This window comes from Capsicum annuum, chromosome 12, assembly GCF_002878395.1.
Source record: "Capsicum annuum cultivar UCD-10X-F1 chromosome 12, UCD10Xv1.1, whole genome shotgun sequence".
NCBI classification, from domain to species: domain Eukaryota; kingdom Viridiplantae; phylum Streptophyta; class Magnoliopsida; order Solanales; family Solanaceae; genus Capsicum; species Capsicum annuum.
Window position 1 is genome coordinate 89590561 of NC_061122.1, and position 22378 is coordinate 89612938.

Here is a 22378-nt window from a genome sequence, read left to right on the forward strand (position 1 = left end):
TATCTTCATCATGAGCATGAGTTGAGTATATTGACAATGTTGAACCATCAGTCACAACTTTGGTTGATTTCCTTGAACCTAACTCTTGGCATCTCTAGTCTACTAGATAGAATTATCGTCGTGATGACTTGTCCTAGGTCATAAATTCATTTCTTTCGATGATCTTTCAACTCCCTTTCTAGATAGGCCTTCTGTACGTGAATCCGACACTTATCATTTTATCTTACATAGTCAATCGTGATAATTCCAATAGAGAATAGTTATCTAATGGTATTATGTCTTCGACTTATATAATGAGATTTATCGTTATACGTCATGCTTCTTGCGCTATCTCTTACCACTTGACTATCACAGTGTATGCATACTAGTATCAAAGATTTGGGCCAATAAGGAATATCTTCTAAGAAATTTTTGGAGTCATTTAGCTTTTTCACCAATTTTATCTAAAGCGATAAATTCAAATTCCATTATAGAGAGGCCAATACATGTTTGTTTGGATGATTTTTAAGATACTACTCCTCCACCTAAAGTAAATACATATCCATTCGTGAATTTTTCTTCATTCGATCCGATAAGCTAATTTGTATCACTATATCCTTCAATTACTATAGGATATTTGTAATAATATAAACCATAGTCTTGAGTATGTTTTAGATATCCTAAGACTCTTTTTATTTCCATCCAATAAGTTTGTTTGGGATTACTCGTGTACCAACTCAATTTACTAATAGTGCATGCTATAGTTGGTCGTGTATAACTTATGAAATACATCAAACTTTTCAACACTCTTGCGTAATTCAATTGTAAGTCACTTTCACCTTCATTCTTTTAAAGTGCAAAGCTCACATCTAATGAAATCTTGGCAATATTGAAATCTAAATACTTGAACTTATCAAGTACCTTTTCGATGTAATGATATTGTGATATTTCCAACCCTTATGGAGTTCTATGGATTCCTATCTCTTAGATCATATCAGAAACTCCAAGGTCTTTCATATCAACCTTGCTCTCAAGCACTCATTTTGTAGCATTTATGTCAAAAATGTCTCTATGATGATCAACATGTCATCCACATACAACCAAACACTGATTTTATGATTTGAAGTGTCTTTAGTGTAAAAACATTTATCACATTCATTTATATTGAAATCGATTGTTAACATGATTTGATCAAAATTTGCATGTCACTGTTTGGATGCTTGTTTTAGTTCATAAAGTGACTTAAAAAATATGTACACTTTTCTTTCTTTATTAGGAATAAAAAAAAACTCGGGTTGTTCTATGTAAATTTCTTCCTCCAATTCTCTATTTAAGAAATTTATTTTCTCAACTATTTGATGAATTTCAAGATCATATGTAGTTACTAAATCAACCAACATTCGAATGGACTTTATCTTTATTGCTGACGAGTATGTGTCAAAATAATCAAGGCCTTCTTTTTGTTTAAAGTCTTTCACAATATTTTTGCCTTGTATTTGTCATAGTACCATCAACCTTCATCTTCCTTTTGAAGATCTATCTAAACCTAAAGGTTTATTTCCTGGAGGAAGATCAACCAACTCTTAAGTATGGTTGCTCGTGATTGAATCAATCTCACTATTGACTGCCTCTTTCCAAAAGAATGAGTCTGAAGACAATATTGCTTTTTTAAATGTTTGAGGCTCATTCTCAAGAACAAATGTTACAAAATCTGATTCAAAAGAAGTTGATGTTCTTTGACGTGTATTACTCCTTGAATTCTCATAATTAGGTACATTCTTCTTTGGTTCATCCTCAGGTCGTTTAGACCCCCCACTAATCAGCTCGTGTTTAATTTTATACGAATAAATATATTCAAAGAACTCAACATTATCTGATTCGATTATCATATATTCATGGATATCTGGATGTTCGAATTTATGAATAAAAAATCAACATGCTCTACTGCTTGTAGCATATCCGATGAACACACTTTGAAATATTTCAAGTGATTTTCCTTCTTTTTCATTTTTCATATGAAATGGATTGTTTCTTATGGGGCACTCTCTTGAGTATTCAATTTGATGTAAGAATAGCTATTTCTTACAAATTTTGAGGTAAATCTAAGCTTATGAGTAAGACATTCATTCCTTCTTTCAACGTTTATTTTTTTCTTTTTGCAATACCATTTGATTGAAATGACTATCGAGCAGTAGTTTGATGGACAATTTCATTTTTCAAACATATCTCCATAAAAGAAGATTTATACTGTCTAGCCCTGTCACTTTTTATCATTTTGATATTTTTATCCAACTGATTTTCAACTTCAGTTTTATATTGCTTAAACACGTCTATTACTTCATCCTTACCGTTTAGCAAATAAACATAACAATATCTAGTGCAATTGTTAATAAAATTTATGAAATACTTTTTTTCATCACGAGATGGTTTGACTTCATATCACAAATGTCGATGTGTATTAAGTGTAAGGAATTGAAATTCCTTTCAATAGACTTATACGGATGCTTAGCATACTTAGATTCCACATATCACTTTAATTTATTGCACTCAAAATTAGGTAATACTTTCAAACTAATTAGTTCTCACAAGGTTTTGTAATTGGCATGTCCCAAACGGCCATACCTCAAATCATTTGACTCTAGAAAGTAATAAGAATCCTCAGCTTTCTTCATTTCAACAACCATTACATTAAGTTTAACAAGGTCCTAATTGAAGTAGCCCTTTTCTATATACGTTCCGTTCTCGTTTATTACAATTTTCTTCGAAACAAACACACATTTAAACTCATTTTTAACAAAAAGTATTGTCGGCACTAAGTTTTTCCTAATAATAGAAGCATGAATATTATTGAGAGTCGATAACTTATCGAAAGTCATTTTTAAGAATATCTTCCACGTCTTTCAACCTTGGTTGTTGCATGATTTTTTATGAAGATCACTTCTTTGGAACCAATGGTATCATAAGTAGCAAAAGCTTCTTTGTCCGCACAAACATGTCTAGTAGCTCCTGAATCAAATCACCATTTATTTGAATTTCCAACTAGATTGCATTCAATAATCATAACACACAAATTTTTAGTCTTTTAAGTTGTTTTCAACACGTTTATCTAATTTTTTTTCTTGTTCTTATTCAGAATTTGACTATTTAAAGCTTTATGGCCAACATCACTACAATTGTAGCACTTGCATTTAAATATTTTCTTGGTATGCTCTATCTCTTGTCCAAAAGACTTCTTCATCTTTTTATTATTTGAAGTATCATCCTTAGCAGAATTTGAAACTATCATTGATAATTTCTCTTTCAACTCATTATCCTCTTCAATATTGGGACGACTCACATGATCTTTCAAACCAGACAATTGATTTTCAATTATTATTTTTTTCGAAACATGGGGATCTCTATGTGTGAACATTTTCATTTCAAGTTTGGCCAGTCAAAATGATATCATTTGCTGTCATTCTTTGAAGTTCACACCATTTTTTTTTCAATTTCTCTGCCATTTTCATTGCTAAAGCAATATCTGAATGACTTAATGACACAACATTAATTGTCGTTGGGACAACACCATTCAGAACCAAATCAATTTGTTGTTCAGTTTCATTCATCATTTTCCTGTTAATCTTTGACATACACTTTAGTATTTCAGAATACTAACAATAAAGACTTTAATCTTTAACCAACTTGTGTCTAGTCAACGGTGAAGTTTTATAAATTCAAATCATCAATCAAATGAACTTTAAAACCTGATGAAGTTTTTATGACTTTAAATTAGAATCAAATTTAAACAGAGTGAAACCCAACAAGTTTTAAACTCCAGAAATCAATACATCACATTGATTTCTCGGTGAAATTTTTATATTCTTCTAACCGAGGGAGTAGAAATCAAAAGATTTTAATATCCACAAAATTAGACTCAATACAGATTACTAAAGTACTTTTAATTTCTTTAAGATGTTGTTTTTCAGATTCAGTAAAATCTTTATTTTACAACAAAAATTGCAAACACATGTTCAAACTAATCATATGATCGAACAATCAAATGAAGTTGTAACTCTGTATTCATAACTTTGAAATTCAATAATAAGTTCAACCCAACTAATGAACATCAACAAAATGAAGTTCAAACTATTTTTTGAAAAATAGCAAAACCAAACGTTTAGCAAAAAGGTGAAGAATAGAAGATTCGAGGCCACCGAATTCATGGTGTCTCCTTAAGAAAATTATTTTCCTAAAGTACCCGATGTTATGGGATATACCCTCCTATAATAAAACGAATCACTTCGACAGAATAATGGTACCTCAAATTCTGTCGAACTACGCACTTCACGGTAGCAAATCACACTAGTGAGTTTCAAGAAAGATGAGAGTTTTTTTCTTCAAAATTTTATGTCAATAACTAAGGACATTTAGGTATTTATAGTCATAAAGATGTTGCTTCATGAAGAGAAATAATGGTTCGGAAAGGTGCACCCTTCATAAAGGTGCAACTCTTTGGAAAAGATGCAACTTTTTGAAATAGTCACAACCTATTGGAAAGGTCATCACCATCCAAACCAAAAAGGTAGTTATTCAAATTGCATCATTTCTCTTGGTGTCTTTTAAAAAAAACACTTATTTATTTTTCATTCACACCTCTTAAAAACCTAACATAGTATATAAAAAGTTGACTATATATACTAGTTGTACTCTGTGGTTTTGATTATTCTTTTTTTTTTACTGAAGTAGTTTTATACACATATTCCACTTGTTTTTTTTTTTTTTTATAATTTTGATGTAATTTAACTTTTTGGGTGATTTATTTTTTTACAAAAATTTATTTCTAATTATATTAATTTTTAAAATATTTAAAATTAAAGGATCCGTGGAGCTTATCCACATCACCTCGAGATGTACGTCTCGTTTCATATCAGGTAAAATATCTTCGTCTTTAAAAACACTAATCTAGGTATGCATAATTGTTCATGGTGAGATATGAGATGCTAAAGTGATTGGCGTGATCATTTGAAAAAAAAAAAACCTCAAATATATCGTTGAATTTGACGAAATGACTCATCTGTCTCGTTAAAAGGCATGAAAGGGGCAAAAGGTCGATAAGTAATGAATTGGAATAATGACACGCATTTGGAGCATATTGAAGACCAATTATAAACGAGTGACATGTGTGAGTTATTTTCTTCAATTTAGAGGCGTATTTAAGAATTTTCCCTATTACATGCAACATGAAGAACTAAAAACAGATCGAAGAGAAAGCAAAATGATCATTTCTAGGTATATTTGGGAGTAGGGACCAACATTGACAAAATATGACTTGTTTGGACTAAAGCCTAACAATAAAGTCGAGAAATGTAAAAATCACTTTTCCCTAAAGGTTGGTAGAAATGAGTATGCATTAAATATATTTCATGGTTCCCTTTCACTCTACTCAAATACTCAATTAAACATCTTGCTTATACTTCTGGAAATTTTGACTAAGAAAACAAGAGGCATTTGGTGTAGTAAATAGCATTTGTTTTCAATTCAAATATGTCATGCTAGATGATGTTATGTTGTAGCGTACGTTATATTGATTCTTGTTACCTAAGTATGCCTTCCAGATTCCAATTTATAACACACGCCATAAGTATAATCTTAAATTGTTTTGTCTAGATTAATTTGCACACATCTTGATTAATTACAGATTAATTTGCGCACATTTCGACTAATTACATAAGGTACCTACTATCTTCCATCAATACAAGTAAAAAGTTAAGGTACCTATTAGCTTCCACTAGTACAAGTGTAGAATAACTCTATCCATTAGTACTTGTCTAGATTGTAGTATACAATGCTTTAGAAAAATGATTTTTGTTTACACACCGAAAAATAAGAAACAAACTTATTCTCTATGAAAAATATCTTCCTTCACACGAAACACACTCTTTAAATTAATGATTCTCAACTCACTTCATTTATGACAACTAAGTCACATCGTTACGTGCCACTAATAATAAACGTCAAATTCTTCTATTTGTAGTAGATTCACATTATCTTACCTAGAAAAAGCAGAGGCAGAAATCAGGAAGAAAGGAAAATGAAACATGAAGATGATAATCAACTATAATTAAAACAAAAATACATAATTTTGGAACCAAGAAAACAATTAATATTATTGAAAAGTTACAGAAAAACACAATTAATTTTCATTGGAAAATTTTCCAAAAAAATCAATAAATAATAACGAAATACTGGTGACAATCAATACCACATTATTCATCATCATACTTCACTGACTTCATCTTCCTTACCTACATCCAGCACCATGCTTTTCTTCTTTGAGCTTAATACTCTGCAACAATTCCTCCTTGGAGACTGTCAATCAGTAATACACAAAGTCATTATATGTTGAAATCAAGAGCCCTCTAAATAAAATATTGCAACAGTAAAGTTGTCTTTGTGTGATCTGTAGGTCAGGGGTTCAAGTTGTGACCTAAAGCAACCGTTAATGTCTGCATTAAGTTAGGTTGCATACATTATACCTCTTGCAGTGTGGCCCAACTTTTTGCCATATGTCAATGCCTTAACAATGCTCCTATTGATATTTAATTATCTAACAAGATAATTTTTTTAAAAATCAGGATAATATATCGATAGAAATCAACCCTTTATCGGAATATAGTCTTTTTGTGTAAATAAATTAAGATGTCGTCCCAAGAACAGGTTATTGGAATATAGCCTTTATCTATCTCTGTCACTCCTTAGGGAGTTCATGTCATAAGGTAACCCCTAATCCTAAACCTTGTTTTTTTTTATCAATTTATGCCAGCCCAGATCCTAACACCAGGCTGGATCTGTGGATAGAGCTCAGCCAACTAGCCCAAGCACACCAGGAGGATTGGCTAATTGGTGGAGACTTTAATGAAATACTTAAGGTTACGGAGAAATTGGGAGGGAATGCCCCTAGCCCAAGTTGAATGGGCTTTTTTAGACAGTGTCTTGATACATGTAATATGATAGACCTAGGTTATAAAGGTTGCAAGTACACCTGGACCAATGGGAGACATCATAATAGAACCCCCCTTATACTAGAAAGACTGGATAGATGTGTTGCCAACAATTCTTGGATAAAACACTTCCCCAACTCCTCCATTAACCACCACCCTAGAGCCAAATCTGACCATTGCCCCATCATTCTCTCCTTGAATTCCCCCACTTCCCCTGTCCCAATATCTTTCAAGCTTGAACCCATATGGTGTAGCCACCCCACCTTTAGAGCTCTCATTGACCAATGTTTTACCCCTTATAATTTCCTCTCTCAAGCTGTCATCAACTCCCAAACTGAAGCTGCTATTTCGAATACCCATGTACTTGGTAATATTTTCAAAAAAATGAAAAGATCATAGCTAGGCTAGATGACATCCAAAAATTCAATAATTACCAGCATAGTCAATTTCTGCATAATCTTAAGAATGAGCTCTTTTGTGAATATGACAGCCTTCCAAGGAATAAGGAAGAGTTCTAGAAAGTGAAATCCAGAATCACTTGGCTCTCTGATGGAGATGTCAATACCTCTTTTTTCTATACTACTACTCTGAATGGGAAAAGGAAAAATAGAATTGACTCCATCAAGATGATAATGGGAACACTCCCCAAGAAGCTGGCCTCATAAATACCCACATTCTCTAATTCTTCACCGCTCTTTATACTATTGATGATGTCTTCTCTAACAGTAATACTAACTCTCCCTCCAGAAATCCCTCTTCTATCCCTAATGATATCAAAGACAAACTTCACGCCCCTCTTAGGGACTCCGAAATCCAAATTGCCCTGAAATCCTTCAAACCCCTTAAAGCCCCGGGGTTTGGTGGACTCCACCCCTTGTTCTAAAAAATATTGGGACCTGGTTGGCAACTTAACCTCTGAATTCTGTAGATAAGTGTTCAGAACTTTTGTTATGCTTGAAGAGGGTAATGCTACTCTCTTATGCCTTATCCCCAAGTGTAACAATGCTTGTACCATAAAAAACTTTAGACTAATTGGTCTATGGAATACAAGCTACAAGCTAGTTACAAAGATTATTGTAAATAGAATAAAACCCTACCTCTCTCAGATCATTGGCCTTACTCAAGCTAGCTTCCTAGCCTTTAGGAGAGCCTATGATCATACAATTATTGTTCAGGAATATATTTTACTTCAAAAAAATGAGAGGTAAAAATCATAATATGATCCTCAAAATTGACCTTGAGAAAACCTTTGATAGACTAGAATATTCATTCATTAGGGATACCCTGCTCTACTTCTAATTTTCTCAAAACCTCACTAACCTTATCATGTCCCGTGTCTCCTCCAGCTCTATTTCCATTCTGATCAATGGGAAAAAGGGCCCCCTTTCTAACCCTCAAGGGGAATCAGATAGGGGGACCCAATCTCTACTTTTTCACACTTTGCATGGAAAGGCTATCCAGAGCCATTGACAATACTATGGAAAGAAAAGACTGGACCCCCATCAGCATCACCACTAGAGGTCGTAAGATCTCCCACCTTTTCTTTGTAGATGACCTTACCCTCTTTGCTAAGGCTGACAGCCACAACTGTACCACTATTACTAACATTCTCGCTTTCTTCTGCTCTAAATCTGACCAAAAAATCAATAATGCCAAATCCAAGGTTATTCTCTCCTCCAATTGCAACCCTGAACCTCATCTAATTGCTCCAACCTTTTGGGCGGAAGGGCAAGTAGTGCCTTTAAAAATTATCTAGGTTTTTCCATATTTGAGCAAAAACCTCATAACAAGGACTTTCAATTCATTCTAGACTCTATGCAAAACAAACTTGTTGGATGAAAAACTAGGCATATCAATACCACTGGTAGGACTATCCTAGCCAAAGCCTCCCTTTCCAGCATCCCTACTCACATCATGTAGTACATCAAACTCCCTCATAAGATCACTGAGGATATTAACAGAATTCATAGAAACTTTGTATAGGGAAGTGATGCTAACAAAAAAACTTCACATGCTGAGCTGGAATACCATTACCCAAATCAAGCAGGAGGGTAGGCTGGATATCCAAAAAGCTGAGCTTAAACAGAGGGCTCTTCATGCAAATCTGGCAAAGAGAATCTTCCAAAAGCGTAATAGCCTATGGGGGAAGATTCTCTTGAAGAAATATCACAATCCCCATGGTACCAGTAACACAAGAAGAATTATTTCCAGGACTTGGAAAAACATATGGGAAAGATGAAAAGATTGTTCGAAAGAAAGAGCCTGGAATGTCCAGAGGGGGGATAAAGTTAAAATTCCTCACTGATAACTGAACCCCTCATCTAGGCAGCCTTAGAAGTGTCATCCAGAGCCTCTTAAGTAGCATGAGGACAACATTATTATCCAAGATATGCTGGTCAATGGGAGATGGGACCTTTCCACAATTCCTTGACCATTCCTAACCACATCTCCCAAACCCTTACAAGCTACCCGCCACCCTAAATGCTAGCAAAGAGGATACTCCCATCTAGACCCTGATTTCCAATGAAATATTCTCTACTAGTAGTATGTATGAAAGCCTAAGAGATAGATCCCAAGTCCTGAAAAAAATGAGAAGAGTAACTTCAAGTACATTTGGTCAGCCCCTTGTCCTAACAAAATTAAGACTTTTCTGGATCATGTACCATGGTAGGCTCCCTACCAACTTTTATCTCCATAGGATTTCCTAAACATATCCAAAGAATGCTCCTACTGTAATGCTAATCAGGATGATATCAACCATATCTTCTTCCAGTGTCTTAATGCTCTCCAATTTTGGAATGAAACCAGTAATGGAAACCCCATACTAGCTATCAATTTTTTTTACTAGCAGCAGCTGGCTCAGTTGTTGAAAGTCCATTGCCAATAAAGTATTTAACACTCACACATCTTGGGATGAACTTATCCCCCACTGTCTCTAGAACATCTGGCTGACAAGGAATGATAATCACTTCAACCATAAAAAGAACATAATCAACACAGAGATCTGTGTCCAGGTGGCCATGGAATATAAATTTTTAATCTCTAACAAGTATGAGGGTGCAACCATCAGAAGCCACATAAATGTTAAATGGGAAGCCCCTCCCAGAGGTGTGCATATGTTTAATATTGATGGCTTAGCTGACCCTCAACCAGGACCTGAGGGATTGGAAGGTGTTTTTAGAAACCATGAGGGCACTTAGGATTTGGGATTCACTGAACATCATCCTCACACTACGCCTACCCTCTCTGAACTGCTTTCTCTTAGAAGAAGCCTTACTCTCGCCAGGGATTATAACCAAATGCTCCTTGTTGTTAACTACTGATTGCAAAGTTGTTATGATCTTCTTAAAAAGGATCACCACCTCTACTCTAACATACTTTCTGAGTGCAGATTATTGCTAACGAAAGTGAAGGCAGCATCTCCAATGCATGTGTTTAGGGAGCAAAATCAGGTTGCTGACCTACTAGCTGGTAAAGGAAAGAAAGTTGTGGAACCTGGCCAACTTACTATTTTGCAAGTTCCTCCTATGTTTGTTCAAGTAGTGCTAGATCCAGACATGTTAGGAACTTCTTTCATTCGCTTAGTAACAAACAATACTTTAGACCTATCTAACCGAGTTGTGGCTGAGAACTCTAATTTTTTGGTCCCTGCTTCGGCAGGGGAAACTTCTCTTTCTTAGTCATGCTATGAAAATCTCCTAATTACCAATAAAATAAAATATGTATTTCATGGTTCCCTTTCACTTACTCAAATACTCAATTAAAATTCTTGCTTATACTTGAGGAAATTTTAACTAAGAAAACAAGAGGCATTTGGTGTAGTAAATAGTATTTGTTTTCAAACATGTCATGCTAGATGATGTTATGTTGTAGCGTACGTTATATTGATTCTTGTTACCTAAGTATGTCTTCCAAATTCCAATTTATAACACACGCCATCAGAACAATTTTAAATTGTCTTGTCTAGATTAATTGGCACACATCTTGACTAATTACAGATTAATTTGCGCACGTCTCGACTATTTACATAAGACACCTACTATCTTCCATCCGTAAGAGACTATTTACATAAGGTACCTACTATCTTCCATCAGTACAAGTAAAAAGTTAAGGTACCTATTATCTTCCACTAGTACAAGTGTAGAATAGCTCTATCCATAGTACTTGTCTAGATTGTAGTATACAATGCTTTTAGAAAAACAAAAACCGAAAAATAAGAAACTCACTTATTCTCTATGAAAAATATTTTCCTTTACACGAAACACTCTTTAAATTCATAATTCTCAACTCACTTCATTTATAACAACTAAGTCACATCCTTAAGTGCCACTATTAATAAACGTCAAATTCTTCTATTTGTAGTAGATTCACATTATCTTACCTAGAAAAAGCAGAGGCAGAAATCAGGATGAAAGGAAAATGAAACATGAAGATGGTAATCAACTATAATTAAAACAAAAATACATAATTTTGGAACCAAGAAAACAATTAATATTATTGAAAAGTTACAGAAAAACTATGCTATACTGATCATAACTTAAGAATATCAAAGACATGCTACAGTAGCATATATTTGACCCTAGTGGCATTAAGTGGAACTTGGAAGATACAAGAAAAATTTCTTGGAAAATTTCCCAAAAAATTCAATAAATAACGAAATACAGGTGACAATCAATACCACATTATTCATCATCATACTTCACTGACTTCATCTTCCTTACAGACACCTACATCCACCACCATGCTTTTCTTCTTTGAGCTTAATACTCTGCAACAATTCCTCCTTGGAGACTGTCAATCAGTAATACACAAAGTCATTATATGTTGAAATCAAGAGCCCTCTAAATAAAATATTGCAACAGTAAATTTATCTCCTTGTGACCTATAGGTCAGGGGTTCAAGTCGTGACCTAAAGCAACCATTAATGCCTGCATTAAGTTAGGTTGTCTGCATTACACCTCTTGAAGTGTGCCCCAACTTATTGCCATATGTCAATGCCTTAACAATGCTCCTATTGATATTTAGTTAGCTAACAAGATAATTTTTTCAAAAAGCAGGATAATATATCGATAAAAATCAACCCTTTATTGGAATATCGCCTTTTTGTGTAAATAAATTAAGATGTCGTCCCAAGAACAGGTTATCTATATGCAAAATGACTGTAAATGCACAATATGGAAGGACTTACCCTATCCCATAGATGGGGGTCAGGCTTCTTATAAACCTGAATTCTCTCGACATGACCAGGATTTGCCATTCTCCATCTGCATAGTGGATGAGGGACTCGATGACGAGTATACTGAGTCACCGTTTGATTCCTTGAAGAATCCATTTCAGCTTTTGACATGTAAAATACAAAAGACTTTTGACATGGGGTACGCATAACAGGCCTTGTGTTAAAAGCGTAAGCAGTATAATCCGCTCTTCTGTACCAATTTAAGAAAGTCCTTGATGGCATTTCTACTTCACGGGGTGATAGAATTCCACGAAATATTTGAACTGCAAATCCCCATGATACTGAAATAGTCCAACTGTTAACTTTGTCATAGCAAATGGATTGTTGCATAATACCAGCTGAGTCAAGTTTCATCGGGACTGTGAGATGCCGTAAAGCTTGCACTTGAGTGACATTGGGAAAGATTGGCTCCACCACATCAAGATGGTGTAATGACACCAATGGTGTTACCGGATGTGATGCTAGGAGCCCGAATAAGTTGCCGTATACATCATACTGAATTTACATGCACCAAAAAACAAATCATAGTCAGACTGAATGTAAAAGTTCTTCGATGAATGAAACAAGAAACTTCTGAAATCTTATACCAGTATACATAATTACTGTCGACAATCACTTCTTCACAAGCAAGAAGAAATCTCAGAAATACTAGAGCACCGACTAATAAACACATTGCACAACAGATCCACAGGCCATTTATTGTGTCAATGACACGCATAAATATTGTTTGCACTTCGAACATGCTACAAACACATCAAGAAGTTCATCGGAATCTCATTACCACCCTTGTAGAAAAGCAATCAAAAGGTTCACTCAGTAGCAGCAGCAATCACAGGATCCAATTTATAACATTCTAAATTCAACTCCCAATATTTCAACATTACAAATGATCACTGCTACAATTTTTCTATTTATGGGACCATTCCAACCCAATATACCAAAAAGAAAAAAACATTCTAAAAACCATTATTGCAAGACAACCAATTAGCTGAACTCTTATATCAAACAGATTCCTCTGTTTTACATTCTCCATGCTTACTATCCTTTTGGCTCTCAATAGACCCTTGTAGTCCGGCCCTTCTCCGAACCTGCGCATAGCCGGAGATCCAGGCTTGCCTTTTATTATGCCGAAACACTCACATGAGCTAAAAATTTGGCTAAGTTACTAAACATTTCAGAATAAGCTGGTCAAATTCAAGAAGCCAACAAGTTCTATATTAAATTAAAATTAACATAAAATGGAGGGAGAAAACCGGAACTGACCTGATGAAAACCGAGTTCTTTAGTTAGCGGAACACCCAATTCAGCCATACAAGCCTGCATTCTATCATCAGAACCATAAAGTCCTGGATACCTTTGAATACACCTATCTTGCATTTTATCAAGAGCCTTAGCTAAACCATAACTAATAGCAAAACCACCACCACCATATGCCATACTATATGAAAAATAAATATTCTGCAAATGACTCTCACTCAAACTCCCAATATAATAATACTGATTATGATCATACTTATTCAAAATACTCAACAAATTATCCGTTACGAAAACAGTGTCATCATCACCCAGCACAAACCACCTCGCATTTTCCATTCCTAGCCTTAATGTCTCCGATATTATCCGCGATATTCTAATTGCGGATCGATGTCCCTGCTTGTTATTGTACACAAAATGTGAAGTATCCCCTGAAATTCTCAATTCAGGCAATAATTTACTTTCATTTTTCTCAACTTTCACTGAATTATCCAACCAAACAATGCCTCTCATTTTCTTCTCAGGCTTCCACCATAGCTTAATATACTCTTTCCTTTTGTCCCATAGCTTAGCTGAAGCTGCAATTCCAAAAACTACATGCTCTAACTTAGTTTTCTCCGCTCCCTTCTCGTGCAAAAACCTCGGTTTATGATCAACAACTGAAGCATTTGAAGACAACGTTGAGTTAATTTCAGAGTGAATTGGCAAAATAATGCTACTACGAGTGATGAAGACATTGTCAATACACGCGATAGAGGAGGAAAGGAGCTTAAAAGTGTAAAAAACAGAAATAGCTGATACGAAGAGTATGAGCCACACTATGAGTTTGGGCAAGTAAAAAATCGAATATGGTGTTACAGAAGAGCTTCTCATTTGTTCCCAAATGATTTTTTCTGAATCTTTGTCTTTCTGGATTAGTTTGATAGTCATTTTTTCACACAAAGTGCAGAACAGAACGCACAGAATAACAAAGGATGGAGAAAAAGTTTATAGCATATTACACATGCTATGGGAGTGACTAGTGTTAATAGGAAATCATTCCAATAATGTCGGCTAGTTTTGTTATTTGGGAATGATTTTATGCGGCATTTCAGATACATTTGTTAGATCTGTTTTTCTATAAAGAAAAAGCAAAAAGAATGAAAAATATAGACCAGATAAGAACCAAATAACCGTGCATTGGGACATTGTAATAGAAACAGAATTTATTAACAATGACGGAGAAGATGAAGGTAGTTGGTTATGCTTCATTAATACATGTTTTTGTATTTAAAAAATGATAAATATTGGCTGTAATTTTGTATGTACTAATAATAAATACATAAAATACTTCTTTGTTTGATAATTATATTCAGTCTCTATCTCTTTCACAGGAATTTGTGTGAGAGAAAGAGGAGAGTAACTATTTTGTGCGTAAGCATCACTTTTGTACAGCGAAAGGGGTTGTTTTTATTTTTTAATTAGAAATTTCGAATTCGAGCTTTGAATATAACAAAATACTTGATAAGGAGTGCTTTTCCTTGAATAGAGTCTTACGCAATATGATTCAAATTAGTCAAATTTTAATGCGGACACTAAATATCGAACGAAAAAACTATTTTGTGCGTAGATACTCAAAACCTCCTTATAGAAGACACGTAGCTCTGGGTATTGGTCCACTGCGTCGGTGATTTGGACTCTACTCATTATTTTATATCAATCAAAGTTGCACCTAGTTAATAGGGCAAAAAAAAAAAAAAAAAATTACCTCCAATAGTCCAAATATTAATTTGCTCTTTCTCAGAATTCGGTCCAGTCAAAATTTTACTAAAGGAAGCATTTCATTCGTATCATTTTATTTGATACTTCCTCTGTTCCACAATAAGTTAATTGTTGAATTTTAATACATATATTAAGAAAAAAAGGTAAAAATATAAATTTATTATATTTTTTCATTTTAAACTCTTCAAAAAGTAAAGACACATGATACAGCACTCCCAATGCATTTAATGAAGGGTAAATTTAGAAAAAATTTTCAACATTTACCTTAAATTATAAATCATTCATTTATTTTAAAACACTAAAATTGCTCCAACAATTCACTTATTGTGAAATGGAGGGAGTATTATTTAATTTGATATTATATTTTAAAAAATAATTTAAAACTTAAAATAATTTTTAAATAATTAATATGGTTGTAAATTAAGTAAAAGAAAATTTTAAAAAGTTAATTATTTCTTATTATGATATGACGATATTCTTTTTAAAATAAATTAAAAAAATATCACGTAAAATAAAATAAAGAAAACACTATAGTAAGAAGTTAAAAAGAGTTCAACCGCCATTATTTAATTTGATTTTTTTAACATAATCAATACATTTCCTTACGTGTAAACTCAGTTTAAAAATTTGCTCCTGCACCATAAGAAGGATTTTTTAATCAAAATAGTGTGTTGGATGACAAATCGTACAAATACGGTTTTTAGTGTTTTTTTAGATTAAATAAGTGTAAACATGAGTTGCGGAGTATTTATACATCGACATAATTATATTACTAGTCTAAAAGATCGAAATGGGGACTGAATCACTGACCTCCCTCGTATTGAGAATATCATTTCAACCTACTTTCTCAACCACTATGCCATAGGCCAGGTCACGATCACAATCGTCTCCCCCATAGCCACTAATAATCTTGTCTTCGAGACGGACAACCTCCGACTAGAAACTCTGCTAACCGAATTTGAGATAAATACAACCCTTTAATCCTCTTACTTGACTAAAGCTTTCGTGCCTGATGGTTTGCATGCATAATTGTCCAACGCTTTTGAAACACAATTAAGAAATCAGTAATCAAATTTTGTCGCACATGTTTTGAAACTGGTGATATCCCTCAAGGCATCAATGACGCATATCTTTGTCTTATTTTCAAAAGCCAAAGCCCTTCCTCACCGGCTCACTTCCGACCTATTGACTTGTGTAATACGATCTATAGGTTAGTGACAAAATGCTTTGTTAACCAGATCAAGCCACTTCTAAATTATCTAGTCAATCATTCCCAATCCGCCTTTCTGCACAATCGTCAAGCATAGGATAATGCCATAATTGTGCAAGAAATTCTTCTCCACTTTCACAAATTTCATTTCAGATGCTTTAGTATGCTTCTCAAAATTGATGTAGTAAAAGCTTTTGATAAACTTGAGTGGGGATTTATTCACCACTCCTTATGTTTTTTTAGGTTCCCTAGGCAAGGAATTAGACAGCGAGACCCACTGTCCCCTTATCTATTATTTATTTTCATGGAACTCCTTTCTCGCAGTATACATCTTGATGTTAACTGCAATTTATGGAGCTCGGTCAAACTTAAGGCTCCTTTCTTACCCTTATCCTACCTCTTCTTTGCTGATGCTATTATTCTCACCTACAGGATCACTCCTTTGAGTTGTAAGGTTGTGCGCGATCTCATTGACTTTTTTTAGGTTCTGTTCGGGTCAATTCATCAATTTTCTTAAATCAAGGATTTTCTTTCCCCAAATATGTCTCATCAACTGACAAGGCTATTGCCTTTGCTCACTTCAACATCTAGGAGGGCACCCACTTTGGTAAATGCTTAGGTTTTCTATTGACCAAGTTTCCTTAAGGTTAGTGATATTCAATACCTCTTGGATTCAGTTTGGTTGTGCCTTGCGGGTTGAAAAGCTAACCACTTGTCCCTAGTGGGTCGGCTAACTCTTATCTGAACCACGCTAAATGTGATGTCGAATCATGTGATGCAATTCATTAAGCTTCCAGTTGAGGTCATTAACAACCTTAAGCATTGCACACATAATTTTTATGGGGCTCTACTTCACAACACCACAAGCTACACCTACTGGCATAGGATCAAATCACCAAAATTAAAGCTGAGGAAGAATTTGGAGTCCAAAGACTTTGACCAAAAAGACACTCCTCGCCGCCACTTCATGGTGATTGTTTTAAAGTCCAAATTCTTTTTAGGCTTGTCTTGCTATCATAATACATTTCTTTCTTAGGGTAGGTCCCGTACACACACCTCCTCCGCAACTTGGCTCTCTTTCGATGATGGAACATCTGTTAGGAGGGTCTTGTATAGCAAATCCACACCGGATCTCATATTAAATTTTGGACAGATCCCTGGCTCGATCCAAAGGTTCTTCTTCAAAATTTGATCTCAGGGCCTCTTACTCCTTCTAACTGCATGCAAACAGTTGAACGTTGCCTTCACAACCCCACTCAACCTCTTTCTTTTGACCTTTAGCGTCAGATTAGACGTCGTATTAACTACATTATATTTTCTTTGGTTCTAACGGTGGTAATGGTAGTGACAATATTATTTGGGGCCTAACTCCTACGGACAAATTCATGGATAAATCGTGTTGCACAACACTTACTAAAAATTCCACAACCAAGAATATCTATTCATAGATTTGGAAATTTAAACTACCTCCACAACTATGCACATTCCTTTGTTTTATCATTCACCAACGCATGTCAACTAATACCTACCTTTATCACATCGGATTCCTCCAATCCCCTCTTTGCAATATCTGTCAAGCCGAGCCAAAATTCATCGACCACATATTCTCCCATTGTTCCGCCACCATTGCACTTTGGCGTCAACTTCAATTACTATCTCACATAGTTTCCCTGATAGGTTCAACTCCCACTCCATCCTCTACCTGGTTCAGGCGATTACTTCAGTGGCACCATCAGCCTCCACATGTATCAGCCTTACCACGACAGATTTTCAATGCCTTCTTGCTTTGGTATTTATGGTTGACTCAGAACAAAATCACCTTTGAGAAAAGCAAGCTCCGACAGTGTCTTCATACGATCCGTACTCTTAGTTGTGAATTCTACCTAGCACTACAGCATCCAATCTTATCAACCACTTCCCCCATCAACTCTATGTTTCGAATACTACCCCAGCCTGACACTATCTTCCTCTATGTTAATGCTGCAGCACCGGCATGATCTTTTGACTTAGCAGGGCATCCTCAGGACTAGTTCCTGTAAATGCTTATTAGGATTAGCATATTCAACTATTGAAATGTCTATTATTATACACGAGTTTCTGGCACTATTATGAGGGCTCTAACTGGAACATCGACACAAATATGTTCCTCTATGCATAGTAATGGATTCTGTAGAGGTTGTAAACATATTATTTGATTCACTTCCTGGCTACTCACAGATAATTGATAGTGTAGGTCCTCCAGAAGTTACTCCATGATCCATCTATCTATCACATGTTCAGGGAGTTCAACATGATTATTGATAGTTTGGCAAATTATTCTTCCTTTTTGTTTGAGGTCCATCCCTTTAATTTGTACTAAAGCTCCTAGAACAAGATAGAGAAGTATTTAGTACCAATAGGCCTCGTCCCCTTATAAGCACTCCCACTTTCCTCTTTTTACGCCATTCTATATTTTGCAACGCAATCACCATTACAACTAGTACTACTGGCGACTATACTTGTAATAATGCCTCTGAACACCCCCTGTATTGTTTTAATATATAATATAATAGTACTAATCATGTTTACCAAAAAAAAAAAAAACTTTAACGTACAAATATAGACAGTTAGTAAAGTGTGTTTACACGAAAGATGCCCTACGAACAATATTCCTTCAATTTTCAAAAATAAGAAAGTTTCAAACACGAAAGATGCCCTACGAACAATATTCCTTCAATTTTCAAAAATAAGAAAGTTTCATTCCAATATACATTTTCAATTTCAAAGAAAATTGAAAACTGTATCCCCCCCACCCCCTAATTTGACGTGAGATGGTCAACTTTTATAGACTGAAACTCGTGTGAATAGCAAAACACCAATAGAGAAAATTTCAAGGCACCCTCGGCTTAATGTGTGTGACTACCGGCGACATGTCAGTGTATCACACATTATTCGCTCAGCATGATGATTAGCTTGTCTACAAGAACACTGGTATCAATAAGACTAAATCTAGATACACTTTTTTTTTTTTCAAAAAAAAATCTAGATACACTATGTTATACTATTACATCAAAAAATTGAAGATATCCCAGTTTCAGTTTAGGAAAAAAATGCTGAAAGTAAATTTAGACTCACATTAATATTAGAAAAAAAATACTGTACATATATATTTCCTAATAACATATATGATTTCAAAAAGATCGATATTATTGATTCAGTTTGTCAGGTTTTATTTCTCGAGTATTATCCTATCGTTTTTTTTTAATTTAAAATTTTAATATTCTTCTATTAATAATAGAATTACCATAAATTATTAGTAACGTTATCAAAATAACAAAGATAGCAAAAAGAATATTCAGATTTTCAAACTCACCCAACTATCAATCCTTACTTAATGGAATAAACTCTTTCAATATTTTGCTAGTATTTAGCATACTCCTACAAATTCTCAGCTTTGGAATATGAGGAGAAATTTTCTTTCTTGAATGTAGGGATTTAGTATAGGTTGAGAGAGAAATGAGAATTAAAGTATTTTAGGAACGAGACATAAAAATAAAAGGAGTAAAAAAAAATAAGAGGTGAGAATGGGCGAACTACATAAATGACTTTTATAATGGGGCTTTGCTTTTTCATTCTCCATAGGAAAAATACTATAAAATTAGTCTCTCTTCTTTTTTATATATAAAATAATTATCTATTTGCCTCTATATATCTCAAATATTTTGAAACAATTTCATACTTATTTATCTTTCAACTACTATTTTTTTTTTTAAAATTTACTTTGTTTTTTTATTTTTTTCTCTTTTTTAAATTTTTTTTCACAATCCTTACTTTTTTTTTCCTTTTATCCTCTCAACTTCTATCTTTTTTATTTTTCTTTAATTCTTTTTTTTATTTTTTTTAATTTTTCTCAATCCTTTATTTTTTGGGGAGACTTTCAAAAACAACAACAGTTTCGCACAAAATCTGTAGCCATAGTTTATAATATTACAATTCATAACCGTTGTATTCAATCTATAACAGTTGTATTCAATTTTACTTAGTCATCTATGTTTATATAAAATGTAAATACATTAATTATATTTTATATTTTTGTATATTTTCAAAAATATGACTATATCGAAACAAATCATGGATGATGATGGAAACATCATAACCGTATATTATATTTGTATTCAACATCATTTTTTTTACTTTTTTCTTTTGTCTTTTTTGCTTTTTCTTTTTTCCTTTTTTTGTTTTTCCCTATTTCCGTTTTCTTTTTTCTATTTCGATTTTTTTTTCATTTTTGTATTTTTTTTTGTGTTTTTCTATTTTTTCTATTTTTTTTGTTTCTTTCTTTTTGTTTTTTTTTCCTTCTCTTCTATCTTTAGCTTTTATTTCTTTTTCTTTTTTTTTTTCTTTTTTTGATCTTTTTCTTTTGGGATTTCTTTTTTGTATTTTTTTCTCATTTTTTAATTTTATTTTTTATTTTTTATTTTTTTGAAAATTATGGCTACTCTAGCACAAATCATGGATGATAACGAAAATACCACAATTGCTTATTGTATTTGTATTTACACCATCATTTATATTTTGTATTCGTTGATACAATTGTATTTGTGTTTATATTTTATAATTTGTGTTTGTATTTGTATGTTATAGTTCACATTTGTATTTGTAATTTATAGTTCATACTTGTATTTTGTGTTTATTAGTTTGCATCATCATTTATATTATAGAATTTGCACTCGTATTTTCAAGAACTGTTTTCTGTTTGTATTTTATAATTGACTGCACATTGTACTTGTATTTTGTGATTTCATTTTATTTGTATTTATATACTATTTTCGTCGATGCACTTATATTTTTAAAGAACTATTTTGTATTTATAATTGTAAGTTGATCGCACATTGTATTTTTATTTGTAATTTTATTTGTTTGTATTTAAATTTGTAGTTGACAACATCATTTATATTTTTAAACAATGAAAAAATTGTTATTTTTCTTTCTGCGAATACTTATATTTATATTTATTGATACATATTGTATTTTATTGATACAAATTGAACAATACAAATAAAAATGATAAATTATACAAATACAAATGTTATATTGTACAAATATAAACGTTACGTTTGTATTAAAAGATACATCTTTATACAACTTGAACCATACACAAACAAAATAATACTTGTTTATAAGCAAATATAAATAATAAATTTGAAATACAATTACTTATGATACTTTGCATTGAGTGACACGTTAAATATTTATGTATTCTAGACCCAAGCAAATACAATTAAACCATATACTTATTTGTATACAAATACAAATGATATATTGTGCATATTCACGACTAAATTATTCAACTATAAATAATAAATTTATTTAAAATATATAGTATGATACAAATAAACATAAAATATAAAAAAATTGTAAAATATAAAATAGAACAACAACGACAAAAAAAGATGAGAAGAAAAAATATCAAAAAAACGAAAGAGAAAAAAATAAAAATAAAAAACACAAAAGAACGAAAAAAGAAAAAAAAAGACTGCAAAGGAAAAAATAAAAAAAATAAGAAAAATTGAAAAAGAAAAAAATCAAAAAAGAAAAAAAGGAAAAAAGAGAAAAAGAGAAAAAAGAGAAAAAAAAAAAGAAAAAGAAAGAAAGAAAAATAAAAAATAGAGAAAGAAAGAAAATAAAGGAAACACTATTAATTGTATTTAATAAAGTAATTAGGAGCATCAATGTAGTTATTTCTATTTTTTTTCCTTTTCTCTCTCATCTTCTAGTTTAAAAAAAAGAATTTTTTTTTTAAAAATTTTTCTTTGATTTTTTTTTCTTTTAAAATTTTTCTCAACTTTTATTTTTGTTTTGTCTTTTGTTTTCTTTTTTCTCAATCTTTAATTTTTTTGACTTTTATCCTCTCAACTTCTATATTTTTTATTTGTTTTTGTTTGATTTTTATTTTTTTCATTTTAAATATCTTTCTTT

At 32.9% G+C, this 22378-nt stretch overlaps 1 protein-coding gene across 1 annotated transcript; it reads right to left on the minus strand.

The window, feature by feature from the left end:
* Window positions 1–11379: 11379 nt before the first annotated feature.
* On the minus strand, window positions 11380–14799 carry LOC107853107. Its single transcript, XM_016698123.2, has 3 exons — window positions 13459–14799; window positions 12148–12690; window positions 11380–11750 (listed from the first exon to the last, which is right to left on the minus strand). The coding sequence occupies exons 1-3, from the start codon at window positions 14377–14379 to the stop codon at window positions 11652–11654; spliced, it is 1563 nt and encodes a 520-aa protein (XP_016553609.1). The 5' UTR covers window positions 14380–14799; the 3' UTR covers window positions 11380–11651.
* Between the last annotated feature and the right edge of the window lie 7579 nt (window positions 14800–22378).

What these genes read in the sequence shown, in the direction of transcription:
- LOC107853107 (XM_016698123.2), bottom strand. Translation starts at nt 14,379, where the DNA reads ATGACTATCAAACTAATCCAGAAAGACAAAGATTCAGAAAAAATCATT. An exon ending in AAGAACTCGGTTTTCATCAG is followed by an intron (nt 12,691 to 13,458) that starts GTCAGTTCCGGT and finishes ATGTAAATTCAG; the next exon opens with TATGATGTATACGGCAACTT. An exon ending in ACCCCCATCTATGGGATAGG is followed by an intron (nt 11,751 to 12,147) that starts GTAAGTCCTTCC and finishes ACTGATTGACAG; the next exon opens with TCTCCAAGGAGGAATTGTTG.